Below are 18,272 nucleotides of genomic sequence, written 5' to 3' on the forward strand. Positions count from 1 at the left end.
TTGCCATAGTAAGAACTCATGGAATATTGATGTGGTTTGGTTTTTTTTTTCCCCCTGTGATCCTATTGGACTTCTGAGTAGACTGCAGAAAAGTAGAATAAAGTTCTGTAAAGTTCTGATGTTGATCCTCAACAATTCTTCTGAAATAGAAATAAAGAAGAGACACTACCCAGCAAATAGTTTCGTTACGTTATATTTTTCCCTACTGTCCATCCCAGGAGAATAGTGAAGGTCCTGAGATTTGGAATGAAGAAAACCTTAGTTTGAGTCCCAGATCTACCACTCCCTAGGTCTGAGATGTATGGCAAGTTAATTTACTTCCCTGAGCCTCAGTTTCTTCATTTCTAAAATGAAGAGAATACTTCTAGCTTGATAAGATCAATATAATTTGGGAGAATATTTTTTTCACAAAGCAGTTAAGACTGTGCCGAATCCTTGATGAATATCTTCTGTCGAATTTCCCTGTAAAAGCCATAGATTCTCTTCCTGGCGGTGCTTCTTCCCTCGGTGCTGTCATCTACCTGTGCTTTCTGATAGCCTCAGGCCTGGCCCTGAGACATCCTGTGCCGTCACTCCTCATCAGTTTACGTTGCCTGAACTCATGTGGGTGCAGTCAGATGAGGGCTTAATTGGGCTTGACTGATTCTGTCTCAAAAATCATATTGACCATTGGCCTGAAGCTCAATTGAGGCTGCCAAGAGGAACACATGGCCGGCGCATCTCACAGCATGGCGGCTGGGTTCTGAAAAGAGCACTCCAAAACCTGCGGCTCCAAGATGCAGGAAATGGAAACTACCAGAGCCCTCCACAACTAGCTGGGTTTTTGGTTTTTTTTTTCTCTTTTGGTCATAGGGTTTGAACTCAGAGCCTGAGTGCTATCCCTGAGCTTCTTTTGCTAAAGCCTAGTGCTCTACCACTTGAGCCATAGCTCCACTTTGGGCTTTTCTGGTGGTTTATTGAAGATAATAATAAGAGTCTCATAGACTTTCCTGTCCTGGCTGGCTTTGAACCGTAATCCTCAGATCATGGGATCCTCAGATCACTCTTAAGTAGCTAGGATTACAGATGTGAGCCACCGGTGCCGGGCTTCCTTCTGCCATATTCTAATGGATCCAAACAGCTAGAAGACATAACCTGGACTGGAGAAGAAAGTCCCACTTGTTAACGAGGAGTAGCGGGATCTCATGGCAGAGAGCCTTGAGGTAGGAGTTGCCGTTGCCACAGTTTCTAGAAACGTGGGTCTGCCACGTTGTAGTTTCAGCACCCTCAATGGGGTCAGAAGTGTCAGGACACAATAAGTATTTGTTTAATGAGCAAATCAAATGGGAGGGGAAAATCTTCCACAGAAGAAACTACCTAGTATACAAGTTGAGACTTTTACTTTCTTTTATCCTAAACTTCAGAGTCAGATTTAAAAAAACAACCACAGAATTTAACCGTTGTACATTGCATGGATTTTGCTCCACAATGGACTTTTTTTATGTGCTGTGGGGAAACCTGACTCTAAGCTCCTGGGGACCTGAGGGGAAGTAGATCCCTGGGCCAGCTGTGGGATGGAAGGGTGAGAGGTCTGTGGGACAGAGAGCAAAGATGTGGCTGAGAACAAGACCATCACACCACCACACTAAGAAGCCCCTCTGGTAACAGAGGGCCAAGAAAGTTCACACAGAGAGAATTCACACGTCGAGAACTATATTCTAGGGAGATTGCTTAGTTTGGGGACTGGAGTCAACAGAAGGCCTTTAGAACAGCTGAGAGAGCCGGAACTCCTTCTGCATCTTAACGCTGTCACCTTCAGGATCAAATCTTTCTGTTTCTCTGAACCTACTTTCTTGCCTTCGTGAAGCAGGGAAGAACGGCCACCTGGAGCTTTGCAGTGACATGATCTTCCCCAAGTGGTGAGTCAGAGGAGGAACTTGGTACAACGAGAGTTATTTTTAGAATGAGTTATTCCACTCATTCATTCCACAAATATTTACTGAGTGCTTATCACCAGGATGCACCAGACACAGTGAGGGATATAGCAGAGAATGAAAGGAACATTCCAGCTGCTATAGAGCTAAGGAAGAGACAGCCAACTCACCAATAAACCCACAAGATATAGAGATATGTTTATTTAGTTATTTATATAGCAACTGGTGGTAAGTGCTTTGGAGGAAGTAAAGCAGGTGTTGCTATTTTACATACAGCCATCAGTGAAGGCTTTATTCTGGCTTCTGCCAGAATAAAAAATAGAGGTAAACTAGTGGTTGTCTGGTAGGAAAGAATTGAAGGCAGAGGGAGCAACAGGTGCAAAAGCCCTGTGGTGGCTAATGTCAAATAAGGGTGTGGAGATGTACAGAGCTGTATGAAGGAAGCAAAGGTGAATGAACTTGGGAATAGAGTTCGAGAGGTAAACAGAAGACATGCTAGATGGGATCTGTGGGCTGAGACTGGGACTTGGGATCTTATTCTGAATGCAATGAGCAACCATCAGAGGGCTTGAGCAGAGAGGTAATGTAATCTGGTGGTAGCCTCCAGCCACCCTGTGCATCAGCCCTGGGATCGGGCTCTGTACAGTCTAGATAGGAGCGGCACTCAATGGGAGATGGCTTATTCGCTTCTGCATCTCTGCTCTCTTTCTAGGACCCAGGAATATACTCATGAACAAAACAAAATGAAACAGACCTCCTGCCTTGTGGACCTTTCATTCTGCAGTAGGATGCAGCCAAACGAGCGGATAAACCAATGCCTGCTACTTCACCATCAGATGGTTAAAAGTGCTTGACCAAAGATGAGCATGGAAATATGTAGAATGAGGGGTGAGGGAAGCTATACTGTGTGTGTGAGGCCATCCTGGGTCTTGAACACAGGGCCTGGGCGCTGTCTCTAAGCCTCTTTTGCTCAAGGCTATCACTCTACCATTTGAGCCACAGCTCCACTTCTGGCTTTTTGGTAGCATATTGGAAATAAGAACCTCATGGGCCTTTCTAGCCTGGGCTGGCTTTGAGCCTTGAGCCTTCGTTCTCAGCTCTCAGTCTTCCTGAGTAGGTAGGATTACTGGCATGAGCCACTGGTGCCTGGCTTGAGGCTATACTTTTCAATTGATTTGTCACAAAAAGCTTTGCTGAGGATGTTTGAACAAGGATGCAGAGGAATAAGCCGTGACAGCTTTGCTTTGTTTTGTTTTGGTGGGAGGGGGTTGGAAGTATGTCAGACAGAGAGGAAAGAGCAGGTACAGAGGCACTGAGGGAGGAGTTCTTAATGAATTTTGAGAAGGACAAGGCAGCGGGTTCAGCTAGACAGTGTTGTAGGGGAACCTGGCAGCAGATGAGGTGAGAGATGAGCAGAGGTCAATGGGAGGGGACTTAGGGTGCTTACCGTGAGAGAGGTGGGAAGCCCCAGGACTTGGAAGGAACCTCATGGCTGCATGTGGAGAACAGATGGAAAGGGGTCATATTATAGTCCTTGAAGGGGATGGTGGAAGAGGTGAGAAGTGCATCCTGGGAGTATTTCTGCATCTGAAACCAGAGCCCACAGGGCTTCAGATAGATTACTGTGGGCCAAGAGAGAATAGGCGTGGATGGCTACACGGCTTTGGCCTGAGAGGGAGAGATAAGTTATGGCCGTGGTGGAAATCAAGAGCACCGTGTTGGAGCGGCATCCAGGATGCGTGTTGGACATTGCAGTGAGGATACACAATGGTGCAGAGTAAGGAAGGAGCTGGGAACAGATGGGAAAGCAGAAGAGATGGGGATGGAAGGTGTTCAGACGGAAGATCAGACTTAGGGACACTTGATGGGGAGTGAACAGAAGTCAGCAATGGCACAGTGATTATGGCCTACTTGCTCTACAAGAAGAGGCAGGAGCTGTAACCAGTCTCATGGTGAAGGTGATGAGTACATGCGAGACCTGAGTGTAATGAGCAAAGCCAACAACTGAGGATGGAGAATGGAAAGAGAGACTGAATGTTATGGACTCAGGGAAGTGGTTAGGGATGGAAATAGACATGGACTGAGCACCTACTGTGTGTCTGACACATTGCTAGTGCTTTATGTTCACCATCACAAAGAACTCCTCAAAGGTGCCCACTGCCAGATGAGGAAACAGGGATTGCAGGATACTGCAGAGGGACAAAAAAGCATCCAAATGAGTTCCCTGCCCTGTAGCAGTGGGCAAAGTCAGAGTTGATGAGAATCTCAGAAGGGAAGAGAGGTATGATGTATCAATGGTCATCGTCACTTACTGAGTTTGTGCCGTGTGCCAAGCATGGAACGTTTGTTTTCCTCTCAATACCTCAACCCCCTGGGAGGTTTTGTTTCCATATGAAAATCAAATGAGTTGCGGCTCAGAGGTTAATCTCTTCTTTGAGGTCACATTGCCAGTAACAGAGTTGGGATCCAAACCTGAAGCTCTCTGACTCTAAAGTCTGTTATCTTAAATAAAAGGTTTTAGACTTGTGCTTTTGGGGTTGGTTGTTTTTGTTTGTTAGCTTCTTTCCTTTCAGTTCCTTTTTTCTTTTTTGCCAGTACTAGGGCTTGAACCAGGACTTGAGCACTGTCCCTTAGTTTTTTTGCTCAAGGCTGGCACTCTACCACTTGAGCCACATCTCCACTTCCAACTTTTTTGGCGGTAAGTTGGAGCTAAGAGTCTCACAGACTTTCCTGCTCAGACTGGCTTTGAACGAAGATCCTCAGATCACAGTCTCCTGAGTAGCTAGGATTATAGGAGTGAGCCACCAGCTCCTGGCTCTAAACTTGTGCTTTTAAGAGGCTTGGAGACTCATAAGTAAAGGATGCAGGGAAGTAGAGGAGCTCTGTTTTTGTGGACTTTTACACTAAAACCATGTAGAAAAAAACTTTTTTTGTATAAAGAACTTAGTTTTATTATTTACTGTATTTATGCCATAAAGATCTTAATCATGAGTTAGATGAGAATAAAGACTGTAAGGAAAACAACAACAACAACAACCTGAATTTAGAAGTCAGGAACTCAAAGATGAGCCCAGCATAGGGTGCTAGATCATTCTGGTTGCTAGCAACAGAAAACAATTCTAGCTCTCGTCAAAGAGAGAAGGTGTGAAAAAATAAAGGAAAATTCACAATGAAAACAACACTGAAGGAGCTTTTCAAACTACGGTTCAGAAGCCAATAAGGAGTACAACCTAGGTACTTTTCAAAAGTCTCCCTAAGAATGTGAACTTTGGCCACCTTTCTCTTTTGACCACAGGCTTACACAGAACTGATGATTAAGCTGAGCCCAGCGGCTTAAGATGCATATCAGGAGATTCCAGGACTTCTGTTTTCTGGACAGTTTTACCAACCACATACATTCTTTTCTTTATCGTCCATGGATTACAGAACACCTGTATTCTGCACCTGTTCTCTCTTTTCCCCCCCATTTCAGTGGAAGTTTCCTACATACGACTTTCTCTTTGTACCACTTCTCCAGGAAAGCCCTCACTTGTCTATGAAAGGCCCCACTTGAGTTCTCTGACTCTGGGTGTCCTGGATTGCCATTCCTCAGACTCCTCCATCCTCTAGAAAGTCCCTTTACTCTTGCAGGTTCTGAGTTTGGAATGGTTGACAAAGAAATATATGGAAATGGTCTCATAGGGGGTGGGGAATGTAGTGGGTCCATTCTCCCTTTAACTATTCAGGCTTAAAAACCCAGGGTCAGCTTCTAATTGGTCAGATACTTTGTAATCCTTCCACCCGACTCATCCTGGTGTAGGAGGAGCCATTCCCTCAAACCCAAATCAGAATGCTTTATCAGGGGTTAGAGGCGTGGCTTAGTTGGTAGAGTGCTAGCCAATGAGTGAAAGCGTTAGGTACCAAGTTTGAGTTGGAGTCTCAGTCCTAAAAAAAAAAAGAAAAAGTGGGTGCTATATCAGAAAAAGGATAAACAGATGGTTGGAAAGCCAAACAAAATAGCCAATATACTCAGAGAGAATGCCATAAAATGAAAAAAAGTTCAAGCAGATGCAGCTCCAATAGCTAGATAGCTAAAGTCATACCCACATACCCTGGGGAATTTTCAGATCTTCACCATTATCTGGTTTACAGTCACTTCATAGAGAGCATGTCTACAGATGACTAACATCGCCTTCCATTATAAACCTTTCCTTCCTTCTTTCCTTTCCCTTCTTCCTTGATAAACAGTAGTTCACACTCATATAACCTGTCATGTCCAATTTTTTAGATGTGTCATCTATTTTTGCCTCAGATGTGTGTGTGACAAAGAGAAAGATACTGAAATAACAGATCTCATGAGCAAACACTTTAATATTAGTGTTTTCCTTCTGGCTTATTGGCTGCATTTCTTTGCCTAGCTAAGCCTGTTTCTTCATCTGTAAAATGACCCCATCTATAAGTCATATGACCTAATCTATAAAGTTGGTCAATAAAGTCAAGCTACTTTTCACTGAATACATCCTATATACCCATTCCACAAGTCACAAACTGCAATGCCCTCCAAAAGAAATGGACAGGTGAGTTGCTAGAGTGGAAGTCTTTGGGGGTGGGCATGTGGGACAATAAGAAATGGTAGGGATTGTGGGAAACGAACAAATATTTCCCCCATAAAAAGATAGTACCCAGGCATTGGTGACTTATGTCTGTGATCCTACTCAGGAGAGGGAAACTTGAGGATCCTGATTTGAAGCCAGCCCAGGTAGACAAATCAGAGACTCTTATTTCCACTTAACCAGCAAAAAAGCCGGAAGTGGCGGTGTGGCCCAAGTGGTAGTGCACCAGCACAAAACATACATACATACATACATACATACATACATACATACATACATACATGACAGATTATCTACTTAGCTCTAGGTCAAACTTTGATCTCCAGACCACAGTATCAGCATCACCTAGAATCCTGCTAGAGATGATTCTCAGGTCTGACCTTAGACCTAGTAAATCAAAACTCAAAGGATGAGCAACCCCACAGCCAATGTTTAATAAGCCCTCCAAGTAATTCTGGTGCATACTCCATTCTGAGACCCTGGGCTCTAGCTGATGATTTCAGGACTGTCCTCGTCCGATTTTGCAAGAGAAGCTAAAAATTTCTTATATGACGTTCTCTCTGCTTTTAAATCTTGGCAAATACTTTACAATTTAAAAATATACTGTGTGAGCTAAAAATGCATGCTGGATTTTCAACCTCTGGCACATGCTCTTCCCTTTAATCTTGGAATAGAATCCCCCAGGATGTTATAGGGGTGCTCGTTTTGTGGAGGAAGATGTAGATGAGGTCCTAAATAAGAAGTCCTACCCTAGGTTAGAGCCAGAAAGTGACTGACTTCTGGCTTGTGCACTGAAGCATTTGGTTCTAAAGCCTCTCCTCCTCCTACTTATGCCCAGAGCTTGGCACCACAAAACAGAACGTTGATGTCACTGACCTATGAAATGTTTCCTCCATCCTTCTACACCACCCCATCCTGCCCCTCCTCCCTGAGCTCAGAATAATCCACATTCCAGGAAGAGAGAGCCAATCAGCAGGGGAGCCCGGGAAGGGTTGGGAGGGGTAAGACTGACCAGAGATAGCTGGATAAATCTGGAAGAAAGCTCTGGGTAACAGCACCAGGGCTGAATGTCCAGTTGTGACCTGGTCTACAGGCTAAAGCCAGTCGCTCACCAGTGGCCCCTGTATGCCCTGGGTTTCCAGAGTCTGACTTGGGCTGTGTCCCTACCTGGCTCCTGTCTTCATTACTGTTGACTTTCTCCGAGCTCAGAGTAAATAGCCTTGGTCCCTCCCAACAACCGCATGTCTCCAGTCTGCAGGCTAGGCCTGGGATGGGAAGCATGGGAGATATTTGCAGACTCTTCTCCAGCCTCTAGATGCTCCCACCTTACCAACCTCCACTCAACTGCCATCCAGGTTTTCACAGCCCCAGACCCCTGTAGCCTCAAGCCACACCTACTTCCTGAGGCCTGCAGAACCTCAAGTCACCCAAGAGCCTGAAGAATGATTGGAGACATTTCTTGTCTAACTCCCTTGATAAATGTGTGGGCATTGATTCTACAGCTTGTGCATACAATTGTCCTCCAGTATCTGCAAGAGATTGGCTCCAGGACCTCTGTGGACCCAAATCCACCCAAGTCCAAGTTCCTTATATAAATGGAGTGGCGTTTACATGTTAACGGTGACTATTCCTGTGCACTTTAAATTGTCTATGGATTACTTGTAATGCCTAGTACTACACTGCAAAATCTATGTAAACAATTGAATACATTGTTTAAGGAACAATAACAAGAAACTAAAATCTATACAGACTTACTACAGATACCAGGAAAGATTGGCTGAGCCCAAGAATATGAGATCGATAGAAATAGAAGGATGACTAGACTTATACATCTTCTTAAGATAGGTATAGTATGAGGCATTGCTTGGACATTCATAGCCATTTATGTATTAGTTATTATGTGCTACGGCTGGGGTACCTGTATTAATCAGTGTAGTCCTGCCCACATTGAATGCATCCAAGACAGGCACTGTACACTTATAGTCTCTTTGCTGTTTTATATAATCATCATTCTCACACAGACAAAATGGCATACAGAGGAGGAAAGTAATTCATTCTGTCTCTCAGCAGGGAAGTGGTAGAGGTGAGAGTCAAACATAGGATCTGTTATCCCAAAACCAGAGCAAATCGGTTCCTTTTGATGACTTTCTCTATATCAAGTGTCTTCTCTTAAGTTCAGTCCAGTGGTTCACACCTTTAATCCTATATATTCTGAAGGCTGAGATCTGAGGATCTGCGTTCAAAGGTAGCCACAGCAGAGTGGAGTGAGTCTATGAGACTCTTAAAAGTCAGACACGGAGCTGTGACTCAAGAGGTAGAGAGCCAGCTTTAAACAAAAAAAGTAAGGGACAGTGCCCAGGCCCTGAGTTCAAGACCCACTATAAGCGCGGGCACACACACACACACACACACACAAGCACACACACACATACAGAGGCACCAAGCAAATACTTATGGTGTAATGAAAACAGCCTGGACCAAGAGATGTGAGGTTCAAAACCCCAACTGTTTGTCTTCGCGCGTGCATGCATGTGTGTGTGGTCCCAACCTCTCAACGTCCATGTTGCTTGTTCTATACAGCAGATGATCACTAGGGATCGGCCAGAGGCCAGGAGACAGCCCCTGGCACCCAGTCGGCCCTGACAGCTGTGGCACCTAGGATAACTGGCAGCTGTTCACAGGAGGCCCCATGGGCTGCCTGGTCCTTGTCAATGGGTCCGTTTATTAATAACAGCTGCAATGTCCCTCGCCTCTCCTCCAGACTGCGCCACCTCAGCAGCCTCCTCCCACCCACCCCCCCAGCATCCCACTGACCCCCCAAGTCCAGCCATTTGATCTCCGGGCTCTCCTGGCAGCCCTATTGGGCTTGTCCTTTCCGTCTGAACCCCGGACCCCCAGGTGTTCCAGGGAGAGTCGTGGGCTCTGGACACCTGAGCCCCCCACCCCCACCCCCACCCCCGAACTCAGAGGCCCCAGGAGGGACGGAGGGAGGGAGGGGTGGGCCAGGGTCCCGGCCGCGCGGGCTGGGCTGCGCCCAGGCTGCTGGCTGCTTCGGTTCCTGGTTCCCACCGGGGCCAAGAGTGACACCTGATCCCTGGGGATTGTGAAATGCTGTGAGGTGGCAGCGCGCCCGTGTTTCCCGCTGGGCTCTCCACCTCCTCCCCCTGCGCCCCTGCTCGGGCCCCGCCCCGCCTCCACGCCCCCCACCCCCACCCGCACCTGGTTAAATCCCCCCACTGGGGCTACGGCTCAGACCTGCACCCCGCCCGCCCGGCGCACACCATGCCGGTCCCCGTGTGTCCCCTCTGCCCGCTGGCCTCTGCCCTCCTCCTTGGGGCGCTGCTGCTGGGCCTCCCCCCAGCCACAGGTGAGCGGGGCGGGGAGAGGCCGAGTCGGGCGCAGCCGGGCCGGGGCGTAGCCTCTCTGGAGACTGGGCCGTGAAAGTTAAAAATCGGGGTCCCCTGGGGGGAGGGCAGACTTACAGCTGGTTATCCTTGGAGCTGAGGGTGTGGGGGGACGAAGGCCCTGGAGGTGGGGGGACCCCTGCAGATGGGGGGGGGCGGGGGCCCGAAGTGCGGCCGGCACGGTGCCAGCAAAGGGATCAGTGCAGAGCCCGGGACAGCGCGCGAACCCACGCTGCCCGGGGGGGCCCCCCCGCGTTCCCTGGCCAGGAGATGCGCCCCCGGGGGCCTGGGGGGCCTAGGCCCAGCGAGTGGCCTGGGCACCCCAGGTGCGCATCCTCCGGGACCGGGGCTCAGCCCTGCCCCACTGACAGCCCCCCCCCCCCGCGCCCCTCTCCCCCCGCACAGAAGGGGGGAAATCGGGCGTGTGCCCCGAGCTGCAGGCCGACCTGAACTGCACCCGGGAGTGCCAGGAAGACCGAGACTGCGCCGACAACCGCAAGTGCTGCCCGGCCGGCTGCGGCACCCTCTGCTCCGTGCCCAATGGTAACCCGCGCCCGGCTCCGGGAGGAAGGGGACCCGGAGGGGCCCGGAAAGGCCGAGGGCAGCGAAACTAGATCCGCCTAGCCATCCCACCCCCCGGGGAGGGGGGCAAAGGCGTCACGGAGGCGCGGCCAGGGCCAGGGCCCCCACCCCCGCCCACCCCCGCCCACCCCTGCCCACCCCTGGCTGGCCTCGGGCTGTGGTGTAAGACCGTTTCCGGACTTGCACCGTGGGCCCTGGTTCCGGGCAGCCTGGGGATCCGGGTGCGGCCTCCTGCGGGGAACCCCAGGCCCAGGCCCCAGCTGGGGCCCAGGTAGGAGGGGCGCAGGCCTCTAGGAATCTGCCTCTCCTGCCACCCCTGGGAGCGCCCTGCCTGCCAAGACCTCAGAAGCCTCCCTCCCAGGAGCTTTCAGAGCCAGGAAGAGCACCTGTGTGCGTGTGCAAGGGAGGCGTGGCCAAGCCACACCGCCATCCTGTGGCTGGCACTGGAGGGAGGTTCCACTTGTGGGAAGTCAGGACCACTCCTGGGCACCTGCCCTCTTTCCTTCTCTCTACAGCCATGGCAGAGAGAGATGGAGGAGAGGGAGGGGGAGAGAGAGAGAGACAGAGACAGAGAGAAAGACAGACAGACACAGACAGACAGACACAGAGACAGACAGGCAGGCAGGCAAACAGGCAAACAGAGAGAGAGAGACAGAGACAGAGAGAGAGACAGAGACACAGACAGAGAGCGCTGGAGGCTCTGATGTCACACCTGCTGGAAGTCTTGTCTTTTCCCCCGGCTGAGGACTCTGATCAGGGTAATGGCGCTTAGCATAGAATCTAAGTTTCTCTTTTCCAGAGAGGAACACTGCTAAGAGTAAATTAGATTTTGCCAGACAACCACGCAGACATCCAGGTATAAAGAAGAAAGAAAAGGTTTATTGCCAGTAAAGGGACCAGCAAGACCCCTCTCATGAGAGAGAAGTGCCAGCTATTGTATCCAGTGACCTTTTATAACCTCTGAGGTTTAGGAGGTGGAGATCCTGGTGTGGACATGAGGGCCAGGGGCTTCATCATGGTAGCCTAGGATTTATGGCTGCTGGCCACGTTAGTAGATAAGGGGCTGCAGCTGCCCAGACCTGAAGGTTGCTCTAAGGGGATCTTGCTGTCCCAGAGGAGGGCCATCTCAAGGCAAAGGGGGGTTGGAGGCTGATTATTTACTGCCTTTACTAAATGGGCCTAGTGTTGCCTAGGAAGGGAGCATGCTAAGCCATGGGAAGGGGAAGGAGTGTGCTAAGCTATGGGGAGGGAGCTCATTGGACTAACAAAACAGAGGATGAGAGGAGACAGGGATATGGTGTGTGTGTGTGGTGGTGGGGGTGTATATGAAACACAGAGGTACTGTAATTAGATCCTCAATGATTTTTCCTCTTTATTTTTTCCTAGAGATGCCCACAGAGGCTGGGAAGTGGGAAGTAGAGGATCTGGAGAGGTGGAGCTGGGGAGAGAAAGCTAAAGCAGATTGCCAGACAGGAAACCAGAAGGACAAAGGGAGTCAGTTCTGTCAGATGGATGAAGATCCTGTTTCCTTGTCTCAGATGGCAGAATCAGGCAGGAAGAGAACAGGCCAGCAGACCTCCTGAACCAGAGAGAGAGCCCACCCCTCTGTGAATCCGGCTCTGGAAGTTCCTTGGTGCCTGATCCTGAACTGGTTGCTTTATCTCTCTGAGTCTGTTTTCTTGTCTTAAAAAGAAAATAGGAATGATCATCTCAGACTGAGACTAACATGAAAGCTAATGCAATGGTACATGGGAAGTATCTCATGACTGAGTGGACGCTGTACCTGGTGGCTTGCTTTGTTAGTGGATGATTCCTTGTTTTCTCCCTTTTGCCCAAGGGTCACTCAGGTCAGGAGCTCCTGCTCCTTTCCAGGGATGGGATTTCTTCATCTTAGAAAGCTAGGTCTCTGTCAGCCACTCATGTTCCTCTATAGTAACTCATCCAGTTCTTGGTATCTGTTGTACACACACACACATATATACTATATATATTTATGTACATATATAATATATCTACACACACATATGGGCCTTATATCCCTCTCTTCAGAAAGCATAGTTTTGTTTGTGTGTGTGTGTGTGTGTGTTAGAAAGTATGCTTTCATCTGTGCATGGATAATAAGACTGTATGGATTGCCATGGTGCTGAGTGATTGTAACTTGGAATGAGTCTCCAGGAGTGAATGAAGGGGAAAAGTCTGAGTCTGTATCCCCTCCCACGGCACTGCCCTTCACAGTTTCTGAAGCAGCATGGTGCATGGAGCCTGTGTACAGGCTCTAGAGCCAGATTTCCTGCAGTTCAGATTTTACCTTTTATTTTTATTTATTTTATTTATTTTTTACCTTTATCCTGCATGGCCTTAGACAAAGTGTTTGACTTCTCAGTACCTCTGTTTCCTTCTCTGAACCATGAGTAAGTGTTAATGGACCTTCTCTTCTTCTTTTCAGGTTAATGTTCACTTTTCAGGTGAACAAATGTATGACAAATGCTTAGAATAATGTCTGGCCATAGCAGGAACTAGGCATATGTTCACATTTACAATTATCAATTATAAACAAAAAAAATGCTAAGTACTTGGATCTTTGAGGGGAGAATAATACATGTCTGCTTCCATTGCTTTCCAGTGTCAGATGACACTGGTTCCATGTCACATCTAAAAGACTCTGGGACTCTGGGAGGTTTCAGGCTCTAAACCTCAAGGTCAGAAAATGGCAGAACTAAGCCAGGCACCAGAGGTTCACGCCTGTAATCCTAGCTACTCAGAAGGCTGAGATCTGAAGATCATGGTTCAAAGCCAGCCCAGGCAGGAAAGACTATGAAACTCTTACCTCCAAAAACCAGAAGTGGTGGTGTGGTTCAAATGGTAGAGCACTAGCCTTAAGCTGAAGAGCTGAGGAACAGTGCCTAAGCCCCACGACCGGCCAAAAACAAAACAACAGAAAATGGCAAAGCTGGGGCTCAGACTGAGGTCCCAAAGTCATCTGAGAGCAGCAGGAGGAAGGACTTAGAGGCAGCCCTCCCTAAGACCCTGAGAGTAGCTCAGACCCCCAAGATAAAATGAGACAGACAGCTCTGTTGGTGGTGAGCCAGCAAAGGGGAAGTGAGGGTCATGCTAACTCACTAAGTCCCTGTTCCCCTTTAACCTATCTCCCTTTACTCCTTGTTATACCTAGAAAAGATAGGTACCTGCCCGAGTGTGGAGTTACCCCAGCTTGGGATCTGCCAGGACCAGTGCCAGGTGGACAGTCAGTGTCCTGGCAGGATGAAATGCTGCCGCAATGGCTGTGGAAAAGTGTCCTGTGTCACACCCAACTTCTGAGGTAGGTGGGGGGCTCGGAGAAGGGTGCTCTTATGCCAAGGGGCAATAGTATCTGCACTAGGTTGAAAAGGAAAAATGTTGTGCTTTTTTTGTCTTTTCTTTTTTTGGCACTGGGAATCGAACCCAGGATGTTGCACTTAGTAGGCAAGCACTTTACCACTGAGCTATATCCTAGCCCCACCTTGGACACTTTATGGGTGCTTTTATATCTGTTTCTTTATTTTCATTATCTTGACAAATATTTCCCAAGCATCTGTTAGTATCATGGACCAGTCTGGATGCTGGGGATGCTCTATGAACGGACAGATCAGACAAAAACGTTTCTCTGGTGGGGTATCACATCTAATGGGTGGTGAGCAAAATAAATATGCAAGCAGATTGTGTGGGACATCGATGCCACAAGAGCAAGAACATAGAGAGGAGGTAACAAGTACCTGAGGGAAGAGGAAAAAGGGGTGCTCTTCCAGTTTTCACGTGGGACAGTGGGTAGAGGCCTCGCCAAGAAGGTGGGAAATGAGGAAAGGAGCCAAGGGCATGTCAAGGAGAGCCCTGGAGACAGAGTCAACAGCAGCAATGAAAGGCTGGACATCCCTTGGCACTTCCAGAAGAGCCAGATGGCTGGAGCCAAGTGAGCAGGGAAGAGTGATAAGAAGAGAGGGAACGAGATGAGAAGGGCCTGCAAAGCTCATTTGGGGTGTACGGGCCACGGCTTAGACCCAGAGGTGTTGCTGTCGTAGGGTAGAACACGGCCTGGGTGACATTTTCAAAAGCCAGACTGTAGAGATGCAGGGCCGAGGCAGGGCTCCTGTGATGGGAAGGTGAGCAGCGAGGTGGATGGCTGTGATCTCTGGGGAAGGCGGGTGGGGCGATGCTTGCTGGTGAAGAGATGGCTTCTTGGTTTGTTATCTGGGATTATAGTAAACCAGGAGCTGCAGGGGAGTCACTGTGTTGTAGGAGAGAGGAGTAGTGGAAGGAAAAGAAGCAGTGGTTGAAAGGCCTGGTGAGAAGATAGGAAGCTCTTCTCATGACAGGCAGAAGAGCTGATCTTTCGCTGAACTGTTTACCTTTAAAGGACAAATGTGGTAGAAATCAGGTAAATTTGTGTTGGGAGTAGGTTAAGCCTAGGGATAACTTCAGGTCTTCTAGTGGCTCTGGGTGCGAAGAAAATATAAAAGATGATGAAATCTCCCTCTCCCTTGTCTAACATTAAAAATAAAACAATATTACATCATAAAGTAACTGCTTGGTTGGTCCATAGAGTGAGTCAATACTGGGGCTGTGACCGAAAAGTGACCATCACCCCTTCCCAGAGCTTGTAGTTCAGTGGGTAAAAGGTGGGTGACACTCCCTTGGCCTGTGGGCAGTGCCTGGTGCTGTGGGAAACAGAGGAACCATCACCCAGGCAGGGTTTGGCAGCATATAGAATGGTTTGGGTCCAAGAAGCCTTCCCAGAGGGGTGACCCAGAGCCAGCATAAAAATTGGGGTGTGTCTGTGTGGAAATGGTGACAGTGAACAAGATACAGTGTGCTCATAAATTGACATGTTCAACGAAACCCCTTTGTACACAACTACTTCAAGACAATTTAAAGATATATATAAAAAGATGAGTGGAAGTTGGTAGGATGGTGAGGTGTGGCGGAGAGGCTGTTTCAGGCTAAGGGAGTAAAATGAGCAAGGACGTGGAAGGGCCCTTTGGTTGCAATCATGATTGTCCTGTCCCACATTGAACGTCAGCTCAACCAAGGAACCCACAGTGCACCGCTGAGAAAACCAAAGCCTGTGAGGGAGGACATGCCCACGCTCCCAGGCTCGCTATTTCAAAGTGTGCCCTTTGGTGGCAAAGAGGGAATGATGACTTTCCTAAGACCCAGAGCTCTCCCAGGATGCCCACCGCCTCTTAACTCCATGGTGACTTTTATTTTTTTTGTTATGGGACTTGAACTCTAGGCCTGGGTGCTGTCCCTGAGCTCCTCAGCTCAAGGCTAGCACTCTACCACTTGCATCACAGCGCCATTTCTGGCTTTTTCTGTTTATGTGGTGCTGAGGAATTGAACCCAGGGCCTCATGCATGCGAGGCAAGCACTGTACCGCTGAGCCACCTTCCCAGCCCTGCATGGTGACTTTTGCTGACAGGAAGACTGCGCAAATTTCAGCTCTGACAATTTACTGGCCTTTTCACCTTCCTGTGTTATAAGCATTTTGTAGAATCCAGACAGGTTATCTACCTGGTCGGCTGATCTCGGCTTCATTTAAGAAATGAAGGTATAAAGGGGTAGGGGTGGGGGAGGGAGATTACTGGGGAGATAGGCATGTGCCAGTCCATATAGCCCATCCAGGAGACCGTAGAGGTCAGGTAGGACCAAGGCATATTCCTAGAGGTGTCCCAGGAATGATCTGAAGCAGACAAGATGAATCTGGAAGCTAAAGAGAAATTTCAAACAGAACCCTAAGAAGGTGAAGCGGTGCTATGTGTGAGTGTGGGGTAGGGTAGAGTTTGGGCATGATTCCAGCTGCCTGCTGTTGTTCCCTATGACAGATATATTGCTAATGCTATTATCATGATCTTCTTCCTCCAACTTCAGCCACCACCAGCACAAGGAGTTGGGAGGTGATGCTTCTGCCTGGCCATGCATCCAGCCTCATCTCCGCTGTCTTCCCCACACTCTGGCCTCTCTCCTGATTTCTTCCTCCCTTTTCCATCCAATAAAATGACCACTTTCAGCATCGGTTCTTATCACTCTGTCTGTCTTTTTTGTTTCCGCTGACATTGGTTGAGGTGGTGAGGGGGCAAGTCATCCAGAGATGAATTTTTTTTTTTTTTTTGCCAGTGCTGGGGATTGAACTCAGGGCCTGGACACTGTCCCTGATCTTCTTTTGCTCAAGGCCAGAACTCTACCACTTGAGAGTCATAGTGCCACTTCCAACTTTTTCTGTTTATGTGGTACTGCAGAATTGAACCCAGGGCTTCATGCATGTCAGGCAAGCACTCTACCACTAGGCCACATTACCAGCCCCCCAGAAGTGAATTATTGACCTTTGGAAGAGTGAGCAGTCATTCAAGACTTACACCCTGTGTGCTAGCACTTTCCTGGTGAAGTTTGTCCTGTGACGTTGGTCAGGCTCAGAGAGGTGACGAATGCCTCAGATCACTCAGGCGCACGGGGATATTCTCATAATGGCAGCAAGCATGTACTATGTGATAGACACAGTGCTGGAAGATTCCCTGCAAATAGTCCCTAACAGTCCCAAGTTATAGTCTGGGACTCCAAGGGGTAAATTATGTAAGGCTGCGCAGAATCTACCTATCCTTCTTAACTTCTTAGACTTCATTCTTACACTAGGCTCTCCCATGGCAGCGGCATGAACTATTGTATCCATTCCCAAGTTCTCAGGGCTGTGGGGTTGCTGCAGTTTGTACCCCTCCTCTGAGTAGTTTTCAAAGCCACTGAGGTTGGTGGTGAGTGTGGATAAATATCTTAGTGCAGTGCTTTGGCAGAACGGACGATGCTCTCTTCCTTGGACAACAGAGGCTGCTGGTTTGGGCTGGAAGAGAACTCAAGGGTGAGTGTCCCTCACACTCAAGCTGTATTTCACTGTGTACCCTGTATCAGAGTGAAGAGACAGAGGGAGCCTGGGAGGCCTTTGAAAGGGCATTTGGGGAGTGCAAAGATGCTCCTGTGTTCTTTCTACCTTGTGATTTTAGACAAGTTCGTGCTCATCTTTGTTCCTCTGTTATAGTTCTTCGAGTCAAAGAACCAGCAGTCCCCATGTTTTCCTCCTCTCCCCCCATGTTGTAGTAATGGGTATTGCTTGAGGCAAACTAGGGGACTCTAGGTCCGAGTTTCCTCAGTTCCTCCCATGTGTCAGAGATATGTGATGCAGCCTTAGTAGACACAGGCTTTCGTAAACACTCATTTTTATTTAAGGTTGCCTTAAAACCCTTAGGTCCCCTTTCCATTCCTCCTCTTCTTTCCCAGTTTCTGTTGTTCCCTCAGCTCTCACTGTCATGATATCCCAGAAATCCTTTCCTCGTCCAATGGAGGACTTCCTACTATCATGCCACAGGTTTCTAGTTTACCTTGTTTATAAACCTTGATCTTCCTGTGGTCAGTAATTCATACTATGGAGTGAACGGTTCTTCTGAATGTTCCCATGTACTTCTGTGTGTTTTACACAGATGATCTGGATAGTAAAAACAGGAGACTAACATGAATAGTATTTCAGACACACAGATGAAGGATGTTCTGAACTCACCAGAAATAATATCATTGGGAGGGATGCATCTTTTTTTTATTTGCCCAAAAGAAATACATTCAAGATCTTTAGCAATCTTGACTCCATTGGGGAACTGTGTTCTGGATCCAAAATTAGGTAACTCTGTAGGTTCTCTTACATTCTTTTTTTTTTTTTTTGGGTCCGGTCGTGGGGCCTGAACTCTGGACATGGGCACTGTCCCTCAGCT

General features: G+C 48.3%; 1 protein-coding gene across 2 annotated transcripts; it reads left to right on the forward strand.

Moving 5' to 3' along the window:
• The first annotated feature begins 9,739 nt into the window (after nt 1-9,739).
• On the forward strand, nt 9,740-16,544 carry Wfdc2 (WAP four-disulfide core domain 2). 2 transcript variants are annotated; one of them, XM_042694825.1, is made up of 4 exons: nt 9,740-9,872; nt 10,315-10,452; nt 13,664-13,810; nt 16,387-16,544. In XM_042694825.1, the coding sequence occupies exons 1-3, from the start codon at nt 9,788-9,790 to the stop codon at nt 13,807-13,809; spliced, it is 369 nt and encodes a 122-aa protein (XP_042550759.1). In that variant the 5' UTR covers nt 9,740-9,787; the 3' UTR covers nt 13,810; nt 16,387-16,544. The 2 variants fall into 2 exon arrangements, with proteins under 2 accessions (XP_042550759.1, XP_042550758.1); XM_042694824.1 differs by having other exon boundaries at nt 16,393-16,544.
• Nucleotides 16,545-18,272: the final 1,728 nt, after the last annotated feature.

This window comes from Dipodomys spectabilis, unplaced genomic scaffold (genome assembly GCF_019054845.1).
Source record: "Dipodomys spectabilis isolate Male_0828 unplaced genomic scaffold, ASM1905484v1 ptg000175l, whole genome shotgun sequence".
NCBI classification, from domain to species: Eukaryota; Metazoa; Chordata; class Mammalia; order Rodentia; family Heteromyidae; genus Dipodomys; species Dipodomys spectabilis.

Excerpts from the sequence above, each read along its gene's own strand:
- Wfdc2 (XM_042694825.1), top strand. The coding sequence starts at position 9,788 with ATGCCGGTCCCCGTGTGTCCCCTCTGCCCGCTGGCCTCTGCCCTCCTC. Across the intron at positions 9,873-10,314 it reads GGGCCTCCCCCCAGCCACAG|AAGGGGGGAAATCGGGCGTG; the intron begins GTGAGCGGGGCG and ends CCCCCCGCACAG. Across the intron at positions 10,453-13,663 it reads CCTCTGCTCCGTGCCCAATG|AAAAGATAGGTACCTGCCCG; the intron begins GTAACCCGCGCC and ends TGTTATACCTAG.